The following is a 17,923-nucleotide window of genomic DNA, read 5'->3' on the forward strand; positions in this document are numbered from 1 at the left end:
TGCGTGGCCAAGGTGTAGCCCGGCTGCCCATAATTGGAGACCAAAGCAAAACCATGTTTCCTCAGCAGAGGAAAACAGCAATATCGTTTTTCTCTGTGACAGATCCTTTCTCTTCATCTCCCAGACCAAGTGGACAATTTTAGAGGAAATATGCCAGAGACACATGGATTCGGTTATCAGACAATGGCTATCACATGCCAGGCGCTTATGTCTGAAATAATTTGAAACAGATGACAAGGAGAGCTTTAAAATGACTTTTGAAATAAGGTGAGAAGAAAAACTCCTGCTTTTATTACCCCGTAATGTATAAGCCCACGGGATGAAACGAAATGTAATGGAAAGGGCGCACACAGTCTGTGCAGTTACAGCGACTGGAGTGTTTTTCCCATTCTGGCACGTTTTGAGGCAGACCATGCCGTGCGTTAAAATCGGAAGAAGTAACTGTAAAACTCACCCTCTTCTCCACTGACTCTCGATGCCACATGACATATTGCCATTAAAAATCCAATCAAGCATGACAGAAAATCCATCTTGGATGATGTAGAAACTCGTGGAGATCTTTAAATTTTATAATGTCCCCACCTCGTCTATATCAAATCTGCTGTTCCTCCAAAAGAAAAAATCCACACCCCTTCTGGGCCAAAAACTGCTGGCAGCAGACAAAACTAAGCCACTTCAATAATAATCCCTCGTCCTTTAGTAAACCATTGGCGAAGAAAACTGTTTTCCAAGCACATGTCATTGAATAAATTAAGAGATGTGGGTTTGCGCAGCCCTTTCCCCTGTAGAGTCGGGCTACTTAGCGGAGCGTTGCCACCTAGAATTAAGTGAGTCTCATCCAAAAATGTTGATCACATACACTCCTTGATCAATACTGCATTTCCCCCGGCTAGTTGGGAAGCTTTTGGCAATGTCGGCACTCCGGAGAGTCTGGACCGCGGCTCCAGGGTGCGCCCAGATCCGACGGAGAGGCTCCCCGTCTCGCCTTCTCTGCCTCTCCGCGTATTTTGCGCACACGGGGGCTACTTCTCCTGCCTGTCGGGGCTTTTGTAAGCAAGGCACCAGTCCACAGTCCCAGCTCTCAGGGAGCCTCTGTCTGAGGGTCCGATCCTGCGCTCTGAGGCGGTGCACACTTCACAGAAAAGGGTAGCGGGAAAAGTGCTGAGCTCTTGCCTCCCAAAAACACGCTATACATGTCATGCCACCTCCTGCGGCACCCGCTCCTCTCGCTTCTGTGTCTCTGTTAGCGGCTCCGTGCAGCCTGCGCTCCGCTCGGCAGCAGCGTGTGTGTGTGCGCACGTCTGGAAGAGTGTGTGTGAGTGTGTGAGAGTGTCCGCTTTTGAGCGGAGAAGCTATCGCGTTACAGTCACAGCGGCTCGGCTCCGCCCCCTCCCCGCCGGTCGTTGATTATAGGGAGAGAGAGAGTGGGGGGAGCGCCCGTGCACGCACACACGCACGCGCACGCCTCTCTCTCTCTCTCTCTCTCTCTCTCTCTCTCTCTCTCTCTCTCTCTCTCTCTCACACATACATAGGCATCCCTCCCCAACCCCCTTCACAAGATACCACAGATATGAACTCTTCCACAGATAAGGCCTAGATAAGATACTTTATAATGGTAAACCAGGGAGCAGAACGCCTCCTTGGGCTATTTTCAAATGAAAAGAGAAAGAGAAATCCCAGAAAGAGTGAGAAATTAGGGGGTAAGGAACTAGGAAGAGATTGAGGGGGGTAGGAGGGTTAGCGGCACATGGCCTGGTTCACCACAAAACACATCAAACAACCGAGCCAATGTCACTCCCCTCCACTCAACAGTGGGAGAGCCCACCTCGGCCCGGCCCGGCCCGGCCCAGCCCAATCTGAGCCCTACAATCAGCAGGCCTAAATACAGAGCGGGTCGCTGCATAATGACACAGTAGTGAGCCCAAAATAATCTGCTGAGAAAGGCCTCTCCATGCAGCGTCCAGCCCATGTGCCCTGCCTATGGCTTGTATTACCATGTAATGTAATGGACCGGCTGAGGCCTCCCTGTATAATGAGGTACAGTATGTGGCCTCGCCGGCAGCTTTATTTGGAACAGCTAGGTGCATTCCTAAAGGTCAGCGCACATGCGGCACTTTCTGAGGCGATGTAACACACGACTAATCCAACACATCTTACAGCAATACAAGCATGCGCATGCTGGATGACAGAATTGAACCCCCAACCCTGGCAATGATAGTGCCATTGAGCTGCATGAGGAATTGAACCCCTAACCCTGCTGGCATTAGCACACTGGGCTAAACAGGGAGATGAAGCTCTAACCCTGGCAATGTTGGTGGTGCAAGGAATTGAACCGCCAACTCTAGTAACATTAGTGCCCCCGGGCCACAGGGAATTGTGCTAAAGGCTATTGAGCTACATGGAGAATTAAATCCCTTAACTTAGCGGTGTTATGGCCAGGGAATTGAACCCCTAACCTTAGTAATCTTAGTGAGATTGAGCTACAGAGAGAATCGAACCCCTAATCCCATAATGTTAGTGCCATTGAGCTATACAGGGAATTGAACCCCTAACATTAGTAATGGTAGGCCATTGAGCTACACAGGGAATTGAACCCCTCAGCCGAGTAATGCTCGTGCCTTTGAGCTTCTCAGGGAATTGAACCTCAAACCTTGGCAATGTTAGTGGCATTTAACTACACAGGGAATTGAACCCCTAACCCATGAAATATTCAAGCCATGCAGCTTAGCAAGGAGTTGACCCAGCAACCCTGGCAGTATTAGTGCCATGATAATAATAATAATAATAATAATAATAATAATAATAATAACAATAATAATAATAATAGTAGTAGTAGTAGTAGTAATAGTAGTAGTAGTAGTAGTAATAGTAGTAATAGCAGTAATTCCAAACTTGATTAATTTTTGAGACAGGGTTACAAAGTATGTTACAAAACTAGATCAAATCACCAAGGTGTAGGAAAACATTATGATTAAAAGCGGGACTTAAAGGTAGAAAATACAGTAAAAATAATAATCCTCATGATCAATCCTCATAACTGCCAATGCCTTGCACTGGCCATTGAGGAACACAGGGAATTGAACCCCTAATCCTCATAATGACACCGCCTAATTAGTAAGAAGCGGCGGAAGGCGGCAGTAATGATAATGATGATGACCACAGTGATAAACTCTGAAATCGTAATTATAGAGATGATGATGATGATGATGATGATGATGATGATCTTGCCTTATTCTCTCAGGCTGTGGACAATGAATAGGAAACGGACATAAAATCATGAGAGGACATAAACAAAACCTGATGCCCTTGACAGAAGGTTATACAGCGAGTCTGCGTGTCACTATCTGTCTGTCTGTCTGTCACCTTGGTCAACTATCACCTCCCCCCACCCCTTTACCCTCCCGTCCCACACCCCCCACACCCTCCCCCACCCACCCACCCCAGGACTTGACCAGATGCCGCCATCGCACCGCTTTCTTATTTCTTACAACCCGTCAGTCATTCTTAAGACCACCAATAGCCCGAGGGCGTGGCTGTCACATGTCACTGTGATTGGCTAATCTGAGCCCTTGGGCGGGCGGGGAAGGGAGTGAGAGTGTGTGTGTGTTTGTATGTGTTGGGGTGGGGAGGTGGGAGGTGGGGGGGTCCAGACTGGCACAAACCAGTTTGCCACGTGTCACCGAGTTGTTTATCTCCGTGTCTGTGTGTGTATTTTATGTGTCATGTGCGCACGCTCGTGTGTTTATCGAGGAAAACGGCGTCGATGAAAGCCTTTTGTAATGGCTGGCACTGGGCGCTCCTTGTTTGACACCCGTTTTGGCCCTAAGAGAGAGCAAGAGAGAGAGAGAGAGAGAGAGAGAGAGAGAGAGAGAGAGAGAGAGAGAGAGGGGGTCTAAAACCTTCAACCAGTGCTCGGTCACTTTCTGTTCTGCACCCCCCGCCTCCTCCTCCCCTGAGGGTCATTTGATACCTCCCTCTCCCACTTGTCAACATCTCGGCCCCCTCCATCAGCTTTCAACCCCCAAAATATTGGGTCAACGCATGGCTAATGGAGGGCAACAGTCCACCCAAGGGAAGCTGGTTGAGAGGGTTAGAGGCAGAGCGGGAGAGAGAGAGAGAGAGAGAGAGAGAGAGAGAGAGAGAGAGAGAGAGTCCCCCAAAACATGCATTCTTGGTATATTAAAGTGATAATCCTCATTCTTAATACATTTTGGTGACATCTTTGATACTAAGTCATCATTGCTGTGGTGTTTTGCACTAATAGCAACTGCTGCCCATGAGCTATGGGATGATAAAGGTTCCTTTGATTTTGACTTTGTCTTTGCACAAAATACCCCAGAGATCACCTGTCCACCCTGTTCATCAAACGGGACGGGCAGGACTGGGACTGTGACGTCTTTTTTTGTTGAATTTCCTGTCGATGGAGTTTGCTCTGCTCTTTGTCCGCCATGTTGACCGGCACTGACCACCCAGTTTCAAACAAAATACTTTTGCTTCAGTTCCTGTGCACCAGAGGATTTTTTTAGTGAAGGCGACAGACAGAAATGCTGTAAACCATGCGACTGTGGATTCAAACCCACAACCTTGCCACAGCTTTGCATGCAAGGATGTGGCTCAAAGGTGCAGTATAAAAACTGAGGGCTCATTCACATAAGTGCTGTTTAGACTCAATTAACGAAAAATGCGGCGCAAGCACATATTTTATCATCGAGTCAGGCTGCTGATTAGGACCGTGCAGACTCAACCATCAAATTTTGTGCTTACTCCACAATCTCCATCATGGGTCCAATGACGGGAGCCATGTAGACTTAAGAACCATGTAGATTCAATCATCAAATTTCATGCATATTTCGCTTTTTTTGTCACTTGAGTCTAAAGGGACCTCATTTCGATGCTGTTTCACATCGTGTATCTTGAAATCCCGGCCCAAAAGAGCCACCAGGACGCTCCAGGTGTCCACGTCTGAGGCTGAAATCGAACAGCTTAACCCGGCAGCTTCGATATGTAAATCTACCAAATGTATTTTTTCCCCTCGGGTCGTAACATCTGTACTCGCTCCGTCGTCTCGCCCCAAAATACAGTTGACAAATGGCTGCCATAGAGCTCCACCTCAAAACACCTGAGCTGTGTTCACTCATGGGCGGCAGAGCAGAACATAACAGGGTCTTTTTTCTCTCTCTCTCTCTCTCTCTGTGTGTGTGTGTGTGTGTGTGTGTGTGAGAGAGAGAGAGAGAGCAAGAAAGAGAGAGAGATTCCAGCCGTTGCCATTCTGACTCTCTTATCACAACCTGCCCTGAAGACTGACAGCATGACTGATAAGTCCCTCTCTCTTCCTCTCACACACTCCCTCCCTCTCTCTTTTACACACACACACCTCTCCTCTTTCCCTCTCTCATCAGTGTGTTTTCCCCCAGTCAGCCGGCATGAAGGTTGAAGGGGGGAAACTGTGCGAAAGTTTAGCAGTCGATGAGAAGGCTGACTGATCCGCGTTTAGACCTTCGGCTCTCTCCTCCTCAGCACCGACAGATCTGAAGGTGGGAGGAGATAAGGCGGAGATAGCCTTCAGTTGACCCCATCAATCTGGTGTGTGTGCCGAGTGTGTGTTTGTGTGTATTAGGCCAGCTCAGGCCAACGCACAAAAAAAAAAAAAAAAGCACAAGAAGAGAGGGGACAGGGGTGTGAATCTTGAGCTCAAAATCGATTCAGCTTGCGTCATGACTCACGAGTTGACGAGTCAATTTATAAACAATTTTTCGTTTATCAAATGATTCAATTTGAAAAACGTGCCAGTTAACGATGCAATTCTGCGTTTTTAGCTAAAAATGAAAATGAAAGACTATCCCTTTCTTTTGAAATGTGGAAAAGTCAATATTTTAAAAAATGCTGACAAAAAGCTGCAGCTCATAGCTCATTGTATTCTGTTGGATTCTGTTAGAATGTGTGTGTGTGTGTGTGTGTGTGTGTGTGTATGTGTGTGTGTGTGTGTGTTTTAAGGAATCGGTGCACTTTAATTGGCAGAATTTATAACCGATGCAACGAATGCACTGCTGCAAAGGAGTGACACCACAGCTCGATGTATCAGAGCTTTTCGACAATTTAGTGATATGGCATATGCTTAATGAAATGATAACAAGGTCTACACACACACACACACACACACACATGCAAATGCAAAGAGAGGTGAGGGCTCTTTCACAGCCTATAGGAGCTGCTGCAACTTTAATCCTCAAACTGTCTGCGTTTGTTGTATTTTTATGTTTCCCTCTATTCTTCGCCGCTGTGGCTCTGACCCAATTTCCCCTCAGGATCATTAATGTTTCATCTTATCTTCATCTAACACACACTCACACACTCACACACACACATATACGCTCAACACCCACGGTGGCCCTGCGATTCTTCCACACATTCCCACACCTTCCCGTTCTTCCAGTGAGAAAGGATCTCCTCTTTTCACCAGGAGGCACAAATCACAAATCTCTCACATCCTCAGCTATTTCAAGACTGACTGTGGCCCACTGCATTCTTGATGGGCCACCCGTGCTATGGGCATGCCCTAACCAAGGTAATAATTACACACACATACACACACACACACACACTGCAATGTAATGTACTGCATACAGCAATCTGGCTACTGCTGTGCAGGCTGGCTGGCTGGATTGTATGGAAACATCTGGTGTCTGTCTGCTGCCTTACCTCTCCTCCTCCTCCTCCTTCACCTCCTGTGTATTTGTGTGTGTGTGTGTGTGTGTGTGTGTGTGTGTGTGTGTGTGTGTGTCTCTGTGTGTGCTACCTTCAATACCGAAAACAGCTCAATCACAGGCACTTTCTGCTACAGCTCGGAGCAGCATGTATGGCAGGCAGAGAGGAGAAAAGCAAAGCGGAGCTATAGCAGAAATGCTGCTTCTGATTTGGAGGATGTGCCTTTGGAAAACTGAGAGGTTTCATGATTTCACTCTCCGGGCTTTCAGAATCTCTTACTGGGATGTTTTGGGGGGTTGCCAAGCTCAGAATATCTCCCTTGCAGGCAAGACAGATGAAAAAAAAAAAAAAAAAAAAAAAAAAAAAAAAACACAGACTGGTCAAGAGCTGCTTTAAGATGCAGTACTGGACTGAGCCTAAGGGGGGCATCCAACCGCATGAAGGCAAGCTGGTGGAAAACACAGCCTCCAGGCATATTTTTAAGAACACGCTGTAAATATAAACAAACTAGACGGTTAGGTATTGCATACATCAAGACGTCGGAGAAATTCAGATCAGCATGCCGGCTGCCTGAGCTCTTGACAGCTATCTAGACCGATCTCATTTGCCTAATCGTGACATATTAACCAAAGCGTCTTTACAGCGCCACGCCAGCTAAAATAAGGCGGGATTCATTAATCATTCAGCAAATAAGTCACAGTGAATGATCCGCATTCGCCAAATTTGATGAATGATAATTTATTCATTAACCTGCCTAATAAGTTGTTGGTTTTCACGCTCCGACATGAGGGGTTTGCTCGTTTCACACAAAAGATGGCCGCTGTGCCATGCAGCCGGCACATCGCCGATGTCGGCCTCGATTCAGATATGTTGTTTGCTTACTTTAATTGCGAGATGCCTGCTCTATTCCCCGGCCACCTCTTGTTTATGATGCACCATCATTATCCCCCTCGTGCATTGCAGAGAAGAAGAATGGGAGAATGCATCTTCTCTTCTTTTTTTTTTTTTTTTTTTTTTCCACCAGGATCTATTTTGCCTGTGCTCTGCCTCTTTCATCTCTTTCCACCGGCCTGCTGTGTGTCTTTATAGTCACATCAAAGTGACCTTCGCCACACTCTTCCCTTCGAACCCCCCCCTTCTGCCCCCCCCCACCCCCAGTCTGGAGACCAGAGAGAGAGAGAGAGAGAGAGAGAGAAAGAGAGAGGGAGGGAGGCTCACTACACATATTTTCCAGGAAGCAATACCTGACAAGTAGAGGGGTAAGAAACACCATAATTGCATACAAATTTCACCACAAATGCTATACTGCAGCTTCCAATCTTTTTGAGTTTGCTGGAAACAAACTGATGCCTTTTTTTTTTTTTTTAACAATATATTCAGAATAGTGGAAGGAAAGGAAAATCCTCTTGAGGATGTGTGAATATGCATTTTTTTTTTTTTTAGTGCAGCGTCCTCTTTGATTTGTGTGTGTAGGTGCACACACTTGCTGGCATGCACGCTTAATGTGTGTGTGTGTGTGTGTGTGTGTGTGTGTGCACTGACCCTCACATGTGTGCTTGTAGGTTCCAGACTCACTCCATCATTGGCAGGAATGGGCGCTGCATTAGGAGTCAATAATAAAAAAAAAAAAAAAAAAAAAAAGGAAGAAAAAAACAAAGAGAAGAAGAAAAAAAGACAAGAGGCCATTCTCCACGCCTTGTTTACTCTGCAGGGCCTTTATCACTCGGCCTCTGAAGGCGAGATCAGCGCTTGACAAACTGGGGAGAGAAAAGACTGGAGGACAAGTGGATGTTAATGAGAGAGAGAGAGAGAGAGAGGAGGAGGAGAGAGTTTTTGTTGGGGGGAGATAAAAGTGCTGCATGACTAACAGAAAGCTAAGTTTGTCTACTCCTGCCACAATGCACGAAGAAATGCTTTTTTTTTTTTTTTTAAAACCCTATGCTTAGCAGCTTCAATAGTATGTATGTAAATGTATAATACTGCGACATGAATATAAAAGCATTTATAAACACATTACATGCACATTTAGACATACACTGCAAAAATACCCATGCTTACACGACATTTATTCTCATGTTGAGTGTTAAAATCGTATTTTTTACTACAAACGTGAAAAAAAAAGGCAGTGGGAGGAGATAATCCCACTTATTTCCAATGCAGTTTCACTTGTTTAAGTATAAATATGTTGAAATATGTTGAAACAAGATTTTTTTTTAGGGTTACAAGATTTTAACCCTGAAAATGTGACTGAATGAGTTAAGATTGAGACTTTTGCAGCACGACATATTGTAATGAGCACACTGCACTCATTTGACCATAACGTCATGTTCACTTCTCCTACTCAAAGTTTACTGCTGCCACATTGCCTTCTCTTTTTCCTTTCTGTTATTTTCCGCTCCATATTCTTTGGCAGCCGATTGATTGCCGCGCCGTGCCAACGAGGAAAAGTTGAAAGTTAGTGGCGATGGGAGGGAAGGAAAGAGGCGAGCAGAAGTTTGGTTGGAATGGATGAAACTGCCGGTTGATGAAAATGCACATTTTGTTCTGTGCTTTGGCAGCAGCGTCTGATGGGCAGCCATGCCAATAACGTGAGAGAAAACGAGATAAAGAGGGCCAGAAAGAGAGAGAGAGAGAGAGACGGGGGAGACAGAGACAGATAAAACAGAGGACTAGAGATAGAGGACAATATTCTGTTTGAGAAAGAGATGGAGAAATAAGGAGAGGAGCCCCAAAATGAGGAGAAATCACATTAAAATAAATCGGAAGGCAGAAAGAGCGAGGCACTTAGGCTAAAATGGCTGACAATTTAAAAAGAAAGGATGTTTGTGAAAGGCGGCTGCCTTAATGTGCCTCGACCCCGGTGCATTCGCATTACCATGGTAATCTTATCAATATTGTGTGTGTGTGTGTGTGTGTGTGTGTGTGAGGGTGTGTGTCCATTGGAGCCAGTTCAGTTAAAGCACCACGGGCCCCACGCAGACGGCCCATTAGCAAAACCTAATTGACTTACAGCATCCTGACCACAAAGGTAACATCTGTGTCAGCCGTGTAAGTGAACGCCCCGTGTCACCTCACACACACACACACACGAACACACACACACACACTTCTAAATGACATTTGCTTCATTGTGCGTCCCTTTGCCACTGATTGACCTTGATATGCACCAGTGGATGCAATATGGACCACATCTTTGTCTCCTTGAGAGGAGGGGAGGGCGGGGGGGGGGAGTGAGAGACCCATCATCAGACAATCAGACAGACAGGCAGAGCGACAGGCTAGACGGAGGAGAGGGGCTGACACATAAGACGGCGGCGGAAAAGAGAGGGAATCATCCTCCAGGTGAACGCGACAAGTCCAAGGATCCATCATTATTTAGCCGTGGTTACAGAATATCAAATGCAGGGCAGCAGACGCCTCCGTATTATTGAAAATGACTAATACATTCTGAAGAGAGAGGGAGAGAAAGAGAGGCAGAAAGACAGAGAGATGGATGAGATATGGAACGCGACGGAGACTGACACTCAATCTCCCTGAATAGTAATCCAATAACGTCTCCCGAGTTTCCTTATGGCTAATCAATTGTGCCGCAGCAGAGAAACAAATCACCATATCGCCCGCTCAATAGCCGTCAGTCACAGAAATACCTCGCCTCAACTGTCACTGTTTATCAGGCCCGCCAAGCCTCGGCGGTTCGGGGGGACAAAGTGACACCGGGGTGTGTTTGCTGTGCACTGCTGTTGCTCCCTTAGGTGGCCCAGACCGGCCGGTGGTCATTTAGATTGCGATAAGAGAGAGGAGATAGTGAGGCGACATCAAACACCCCCCCAAAGTAAAGTGAAGCTAACCCAAAGTAAAGATGGACGATGATTTATGGGTTCACTGGGAAAACACAACAATCATAAGACAGATTTTCTTATAAATTGTTCATATTTCTGTTTTTTTTCTATATTCCTTGTTTATAGTCTTTATATTGCTTGTTGCTATTTATTATCTGTTTATACTGTAAATTATGCTTCATATTTTGCTATCCACTTAACGCTTGAAATTTCCCCACTGTGGGACTAATAAAGGAACATCTTATTGTTTATTGTTTATTGTTGATCCCCATTAGTCACTGCCTCAGTAGTGACTATTCTTCCTGGGGTCAAATAAGAAATACAATACAATCAAAGATTTACAAGCAAAACCTAATAAAAAAAAAAATAAATAAAAAAATAAAAACATGTAACATATACAGTCACACATATATCAAAGGAAATGAAAACAACAACTATCATCCTAAATATATAATAAATAAATAAATAAATAAATAAATAATTATCTTATCTTATCTTATCTTATAAGACTTTATTGTCCCCTTAGGGCATGGGGGCAGATTATGTCACTCCTCACTGACACACAGATAAAGTGTACACACCCATTTGCCAAACACATGCACATTTTAATTGTCAAAATTGTCACATAACTTTAATCTTCTCTGTTCAGTTCAGTATCTTCACTTGTAACTGAGTGACTGGTCATTATTTGTCCTGGTTTTTAGAAACCTGATGATCCGTACTCGCGTCAGCATCCGGATACAAACCCTTACAGCCGTCACTTTTACATGTGCAGCAGTCAAACACTCCTCCAGCTCCTCTCCTCTGACTGTGGCCCTGACCTAACGCCGGTGATGCGTCGGGCTGCGTGAACACTTTGCGACGTCGCAGCACATTCGACAAGTCGACGCGGCTCGGGGAGCGTCGGCCGCGCTGTCGCCGCAGGAGGCTCTCCTCCGTTTAACGCCGTCAGCCACAACTAGCTGCGAAAACACTCATCCGTCATTTATTCCTTCACTCATCTCCAAATCTATTTATTCCAATTTGGGGTCATGGAGGGGAAAGGAGTCTGTCCCAGCATGCAGTGGGGGGAACGCACCCTGGAAAGGTCATTAATCCACATAAACACGGCGAGAGAAAAGACAGTGTTGGTCAAATTTAAGAGCATTGAAGTATTGTATTGGGTCATATTCACCAAAAAAGTTGGGGGTAATTGGGGGTATTTTTTTGCCAAAGCCCAGTATGAAAAAGAACCTCCTTCCTCCCAGGTAAATATATTTTGCAGTCACTGGTGACAAAAGTTAGATCTTCCTAAACTTATCGATGGCATACAGATGGCATTTCTGCAGCTTTAACACCTTTCCATCTGAATCTAAGCAAGTGAGCTCACATCTCTTCATGCCATTCCAGCATTTCTCTCTTTATTCCAGCCCCAAAGCCCATTTTTCTCCTTATTTGCCACCGAGATCAGGCTTAGATGCTACTTCACAAGCTCTTCAATTACCATCGCGTCTCTTGAAAAGTTACATTTCACAACATCCAAGCACAATATAGAAGAACGAGGGGTGGAGATGTGCCAGCAAGCCTGGGACGGGACAGCCCCTCGTCTCGGCTTAATGCAGTTTAAGGTTTTACACCGTATCTATTACAGTAAGGCTAAACTGTCAAGGATTTACCCCGATGCAGATGAGGCATATGACTGCTGTCGTGCTGCCAAAGCGGACCCCGGCTCGCGTGTTTTGGTCGTGGCCTAGATTAGCCGACGTTTGGTGGGGGGCATTTAAAATTCTGTCTGAAGCGTCTGATTTGATATTACCAGCCCAGAGCCGGAGTGGCCATCTTTTAGGGGGGTTTCACAGGGAAAATGTTAATGACAACTAAAATAAAAGATGCCTTTGCTTTTTGCCCCGGCCCTCGGTGGAGAATGGCGACCGGCACATTCCCCAAAAAAACATTAAATACTACATATGATGGCACATAGTGGAAAACGTGAGAAGAAATCCTCTCGTCTCTGACAGCATTTTATGACTTCAGTGCAACAACAGGACTCTATTTTTCCATTTTATTCCTCTTTACATAGGTTTATCTTCTTTGTCCTTTTCTGAATAGGCAGCAGGGTTTGATTAAATTGTCGGGGGCGGCGTGTTAATTCTAAAATAAACCTCGCAAGGCGCTCGGTGTTTGGGAGTGATATGTTTGAGCTAAATAAGGCTGACGCGGTGAAGAAAAGACGTGACAGGTGATTGAAATCGTGGTGGGACGGTATCAGGATGAAAAATGGTGACTTGAAACCGCTTCTCTACAAAGTCCCCCCCAGCCTTAAGTGCCTCCCCCTCCCCCGTCTGCACGACCACTATTTTCAGCTCCGTTTTAAAAAGGTGCATTTTTCACAACTTATCACACGATTCGCCACGGGCCTCATCTTCTTATCTTGAGTGAAATGCTCCAAAATAAGCTGCGCCCGCATCATTTTTGAAGTGAAACGCTCCCCTCAGCCGGCTTTATTGTTAACTCTCGTGCTTTTTCTTGAAAAAAATATCATTAGAGCTGGAGCCCACCAGCAGTCAAAGGCGAATTCAGTGCCAAGCTTCATTTGAAATGGATGTTTAAGTTGAGTAATCTTAACGTTTATTACATAAAGGCGGTGAAACATCAATAATTTGTACGCGGCCTGTTTTCCGAGCCACTTCCCATTTGGATCTGATGCTCCGACGCGCTGCAGTCACACAGCCGCCTGTTCTCAGGCTCTTTATAGGTTCTCTCCGGGCCGCAATGTGGCTAAAGATTCGCTGCGACTCCCGTGGGAGAAAGTCTGAATGTCAGCGTTCACTTTGGATCCTCTCGAGATGAGTTCTGCATCAAAGCTGCGAGCTGTGAGCAACTCTCTTGGTTTGGCTGGGTTTCAGTGGCTTGTGTGTGCATGTGTGTGTGTATGTGTGTGTGTGTGTGTGTGAGTGGTTTTATAGGGACAAGCCCAGTGGAGAGACAGTTGTGGTTCAGCGGCTGCTAGAAGGTCAGCCATCTTTGAGGGGCAGAGTTGAAAACACCATCGATCACACAGCCCTCATTTGCACGTGTGTGTGTGTGTGTGTGTGTGTGTGTGCATTCCAAATAAATCAGCTTTGAGTCTTTTATGACGCCTTCAAATCTTGTTTTAGGCCTACTTTAAAAAAAAAAAAAAAAAAAAAAAAAAAAAAAAAAAACAGGAAAATCTGCCAGCACTGTGAGATATCACCACTTTTTTGGCACAGTTGTACTTTTTCTGAATTTATCTTAGAAAAAAAAGACATAAAAAAAGACATTATGTCTAAAACAACTCAAAACAAAAAAAAAGTTGATTTAACGTGGAAACAAATGAATTTATCTCACACCACTGGCACTTTTTTCCCCCACAATTTAATTTCTAGACTCAACAATAGACTACATGACTTGTTAAGATTTTTGCACTGTGTGTGTGTGTGTGTGTGTGTGTGTGTGTAAAAGAGAGTGATAGTTAAAGGGGCAGTTATGTCAATGCAACACTTTCCTCCTTTCCCTTTCTTTGTCTCTCTCCGCCGCCCCTCATCCCTTTCTCTTTTGAAGGGGAAACAACAATGGCTCCATTAAGTGTCTGAGAGCGTCTTTGATGTGAATGGTGCTAAATGCTCCTTTCAACAGCCGGTCAGAGAGAGAGAGAGAGAGAGAGAGAGAGAGAGAGAGAGAGAGAGAGAGAGAGAAGGAGCCGCGGGGGTCAAGGGCCTGTCGTGGAGGGAAACAGCAACTAAACTCAGCATTTCTACCTTTATCTAATCTGTGAGATAAAGCTGCAGTGATCAGTCTTAGTTATCTCAGCAGTTGTTTACACGCCGGATATAAAGCCCTTCAGAGCTGATGATGATGATGATGAAGGCTTTTATTTTGCTCATCTTGAAAAATGCGTTTATCACCCTTTCATTCGCACGTTTGCACTTCTGCTTATGGATCAGCCAAAGAAAAAAAATCCACCTTAACAAGTCATTTAGAGTCATATTGAGGGTTAAAAATCTTGATTTTCACAAAACAAATGAAAGAAATCTGCCCCCCGAGGTGAGACGAACCCCACTTGTTTCCAGTGTTACTTGACTTTTCTTGACTTTTCTTCAATCAAGTGTCATTTTCTTGGTGTTGGTGGGCAGATCCGCCTCATTCTGCCGGGTTTCTTTTGGCTTTTTTCTGTTTTTGGACGTGACAATAAAGACAGGAGAGGCAGGGTGAAGGATCATCATGTGTAGTGAAGGCCCTGCTTCTACCAGGTGACCTGCTGGGCATCACAATCTGCCTTGTCTCAATACATGAAGACATTTATGCAAAAATTCCTAAAAAAAAAAAAATGAAACTGCAGCAGAAACAAGTGAGATTATCTCATCCCACCGGCAGATTTTTTCACTTGTTTGAAGAAAAACAAGATTTTAAAACTGAACATCAGACTGAATGGCTTGTTAAGCTGGAAATTTTTTACAGTGTGTTCAGTCACATGATGAAATTTTACTAGTCCTGCTGGTCAGTACCAGAATTTTTTATTTATTTATTTATTTTGTACTTAATTGTGTCAGGAAATTTAGACATTACATCCAGATCTTCTCATTTTATACAGATTTCATGTATCCTTTTTTTTTTTTTTCGTTCTTAATGGACAAAACATCAGCACTTTTTTTGGTGTATATTTGTGCTTTTACAGCCTTCACCCACACACAAAAAAATAGATAATAATAATAATAATAATAATAAAATAAAGTAAAAATAACTACAAATCCATCAAATCCATACCAGAAATTTTTAATCAATTTTTTAATTAATTTATAATATTGTTTTGCACGTCCCTACTTGTAAGCAGAGCCTCCTGTAGCGATGTGGAGCCCAGAACATTTTCGCTGTTAAATAGATGCTGATACGGTCCGTAACTATGTTGAAAGGCCGAGTAAATATAGTGCCAGCGTGAAAACTGAGCCGCCGCCTGTAGTTGCACGCAGCTGCTGGCCACGCCGCTTTGTTCAGCCGGGCCCTAAATGTCTCACCGATATCACCTCTCACATCAAAGCCGCTTTAACGCGACTTTTTACCGTTTTTACCGATCTCTGATACGATATGAAGTTTCCAGCGTGTAGCGTCAGGCTAATCTGAGTGTGTTCAGAGAAACAAGGCATGAATGAAGATTATTACCCGAACATATAAAGGTGGCTGTCGACCCACCTGGAAGGAGAGAGGAGAGGATGATGGGAAGTGGATGAGAAGCGATAAGGGGAGAGAGAGAGAGAGAGAGAGAGAGAGAGAGGAAGAGAAGAAGAGAGGGGAGATGGGGGCTCGATGAAAACTGTCATGTCTCCACCGTAATAGGGGAAAGGGAGGCTTTGCTGATTGGAGTTGCCATGGCAATGGTTGGCACCTAGTATGTGTGTGAGTCTGTGTGTGTCTGCGAATGTGTGTATCTGTGCATGACTGTATTTGTGTGTGTGTGTGTGTGTGTGTGTGCGCACTTGCACATAGATCTGTGCCGGTGGACGCGTTTTCGGAGCATCTGGAAATGTTTGTACGTGCATGTATTTGTGTGTGTGTGTGTGTGTGTGTGTGTGTGTGTGTGTGTTCGGGGTGGGGGTTTGAAAGGAGGATCTTGTTGGGGGATTATCAGTGTTGTCAAAGGCAAATGAGGAAGGGGACCAGAGAGGCACAGCAAAATGCTGCTCGCCTGCACCGTGGATGGCAAGACAGACTCTAAACACACATCAGGAGAGTGTGTGTGTGTCTGTGTGTGTGTGTGTGTGTGTGTGTGTGTGTGTGTGAGACAGAGAGACAGAGAGCGATATTGAGCTTCATATTGATGCTTAGGCAATATTGTTCTCAACTTTCATACAGATAAAGCATGTCGAATTGATTGAATTCAAAACGGAATGAGAAAGAGAGAGAAAATGACAAGAGGGGGAGAGAGAGAGAGAGAGGGAGAGAGAGAGAGGGAGAGAGAGAGATATTTAGACGCCCAGATGCATGAGTCAGTGTTTGTCCAAATCTTCAGACTGCAGCAGAGTCCCAGACCTGACGCTAAGATGCCAAATTACTGCAGCCAGGACCACTACTGCAGTTAACTGTCACCACACACACACACACACACACACACAGTCTTATCTATGAAACCAGCACACACAGACCACATGACTTGTCCAAAACCATATTGAGTTTTTCCTTCTGATAGTAATAAACACACAACACATACTTAAAAAGTGTTGTCCAGAACCATATTGAGTGCACTGTCAATACAACCGCTCTCTAACACACACACACTCACACACACTTTGCTCCACTGCAGGTAATGAGTACAGCCAGACTCATTATTTCTAATCCCAGGTGCCAGTGTAGATACCATCTAAAGGTCACGACAACAACCTATAATTGTTTTGCGGGGTCACAAGCCTGTTTGTCCAATCGTCTAAGCCGGCACCTCTCAGGCCGCGCTCATTATTAATAACGGTGACGCCGCCGCCACATCTTGTACTCAGGGTTCGGGGTCAATTCGCTGTCAATTCGGCTGAGGAAAATGTCAAAACTGGGGAGCGGACCGGCCTGGATGCCACGCTGCTCAAACCCATGAGGACACGCTTCTTCCACAGCAGCCATGTTGAAACAGGAGGGCAAACACACATGTTAAGAACGATATTCATCAAGATCCTGTTCCTTTTAGGCCTGGTCAGAGCAAAAAACACATTATTTTACCGTGTAGTATTAATAAACAGAAGCATATCTGTCCGTAATGTTGCAAAATTAGGTTTATTACATTCATACTAGTTGTTCTAGTGCAATAACTGCACCTGTTCTCGCCTATTTTTCTACAAAAGTGTATTGTACTTTATGTTTCCATCTGAGAATTTTGTCCAAATGTCTTGCTTTGCTTTGCTTTTGTGTTGTAACCACCGTGCTTTCAACTTCATCTGCTGACTCCACCCTCCTGGTTCACACTCGCTGAGTCACAGGGCCCGCAGTTTATTTTTTGACCATCGGCTCCTTCACCATGTTTTCCCCCACCCCGGTGACAGGAACACCCAGATTCCAGAAATGGCTCGGTTGATTAAGTTTAGAGGCCAGAGGTTCCCCGAGTCCTGTCGGGAACACACACCGGCACATGCTCTGTATGTTTTTATAACCTAAAAAAAGAAAGTTTCACACCTTCTTTCAAATGCATTTGGATTTGTTAGAAGAGCATCAAAAGAAGAATATATGTCAGGCACGACCACAATAGAAAATAAATAATAAAAAAAAATAAATAAATAAAACAAGATGCTTGTACTCCAACCCAAACAGAAGAGGCCAAGCGACTCCACGTGTGTGTGTGTGCAAAGTTAAAACCACCCACTCCTGTGAGATTTGTGTTGAATCCCACGGGATCCCGATCCTAA

General features: G+C 44.9%; 1 protein-coding gene across 3 annotated transcripts in view; it reads right to left on the reverse strand.

The window, feature by feature from the left end:
* nrp2a (neuropilin 2a) overlaps positions 1-1,288 on the reverse strand; it is an 80,816-nt gene extending 79,528 nt beyond the window's left edge. For all 3 annotated transcript variants that reach the window (XM_030071755.1, XM_030071747.1, XM_030071764.1), the window contains exon 1: positions 455-1,288. In XM_030071755.1, coding sequence (XP_029927615.1) covers positions 455-530 — 76 coding nt within the window. In that variant the 5' untranslated portion in view covers positions 531-1,288. The remainder of the gene's footprint in view (positions 1-454) is intronic.
* Positions 1,289-17,923: the final 16,635 nt, after the last annotated feature.

This window comes from Myripristis murdjan, chromosome 2 (assembly GCF_902150065.1).
Source record: "Myripristis murdjan chromosome 2, fMyrMur1.1, whole genome shotgun sequence".
NCBI classification, from domain to species: domain Eukaryota; kingdom Metazoa; phylum Chordata; class Actinopteri; order Holocentriformes; family Holocentridae; genus Myripristis; species Myripristis murdjan.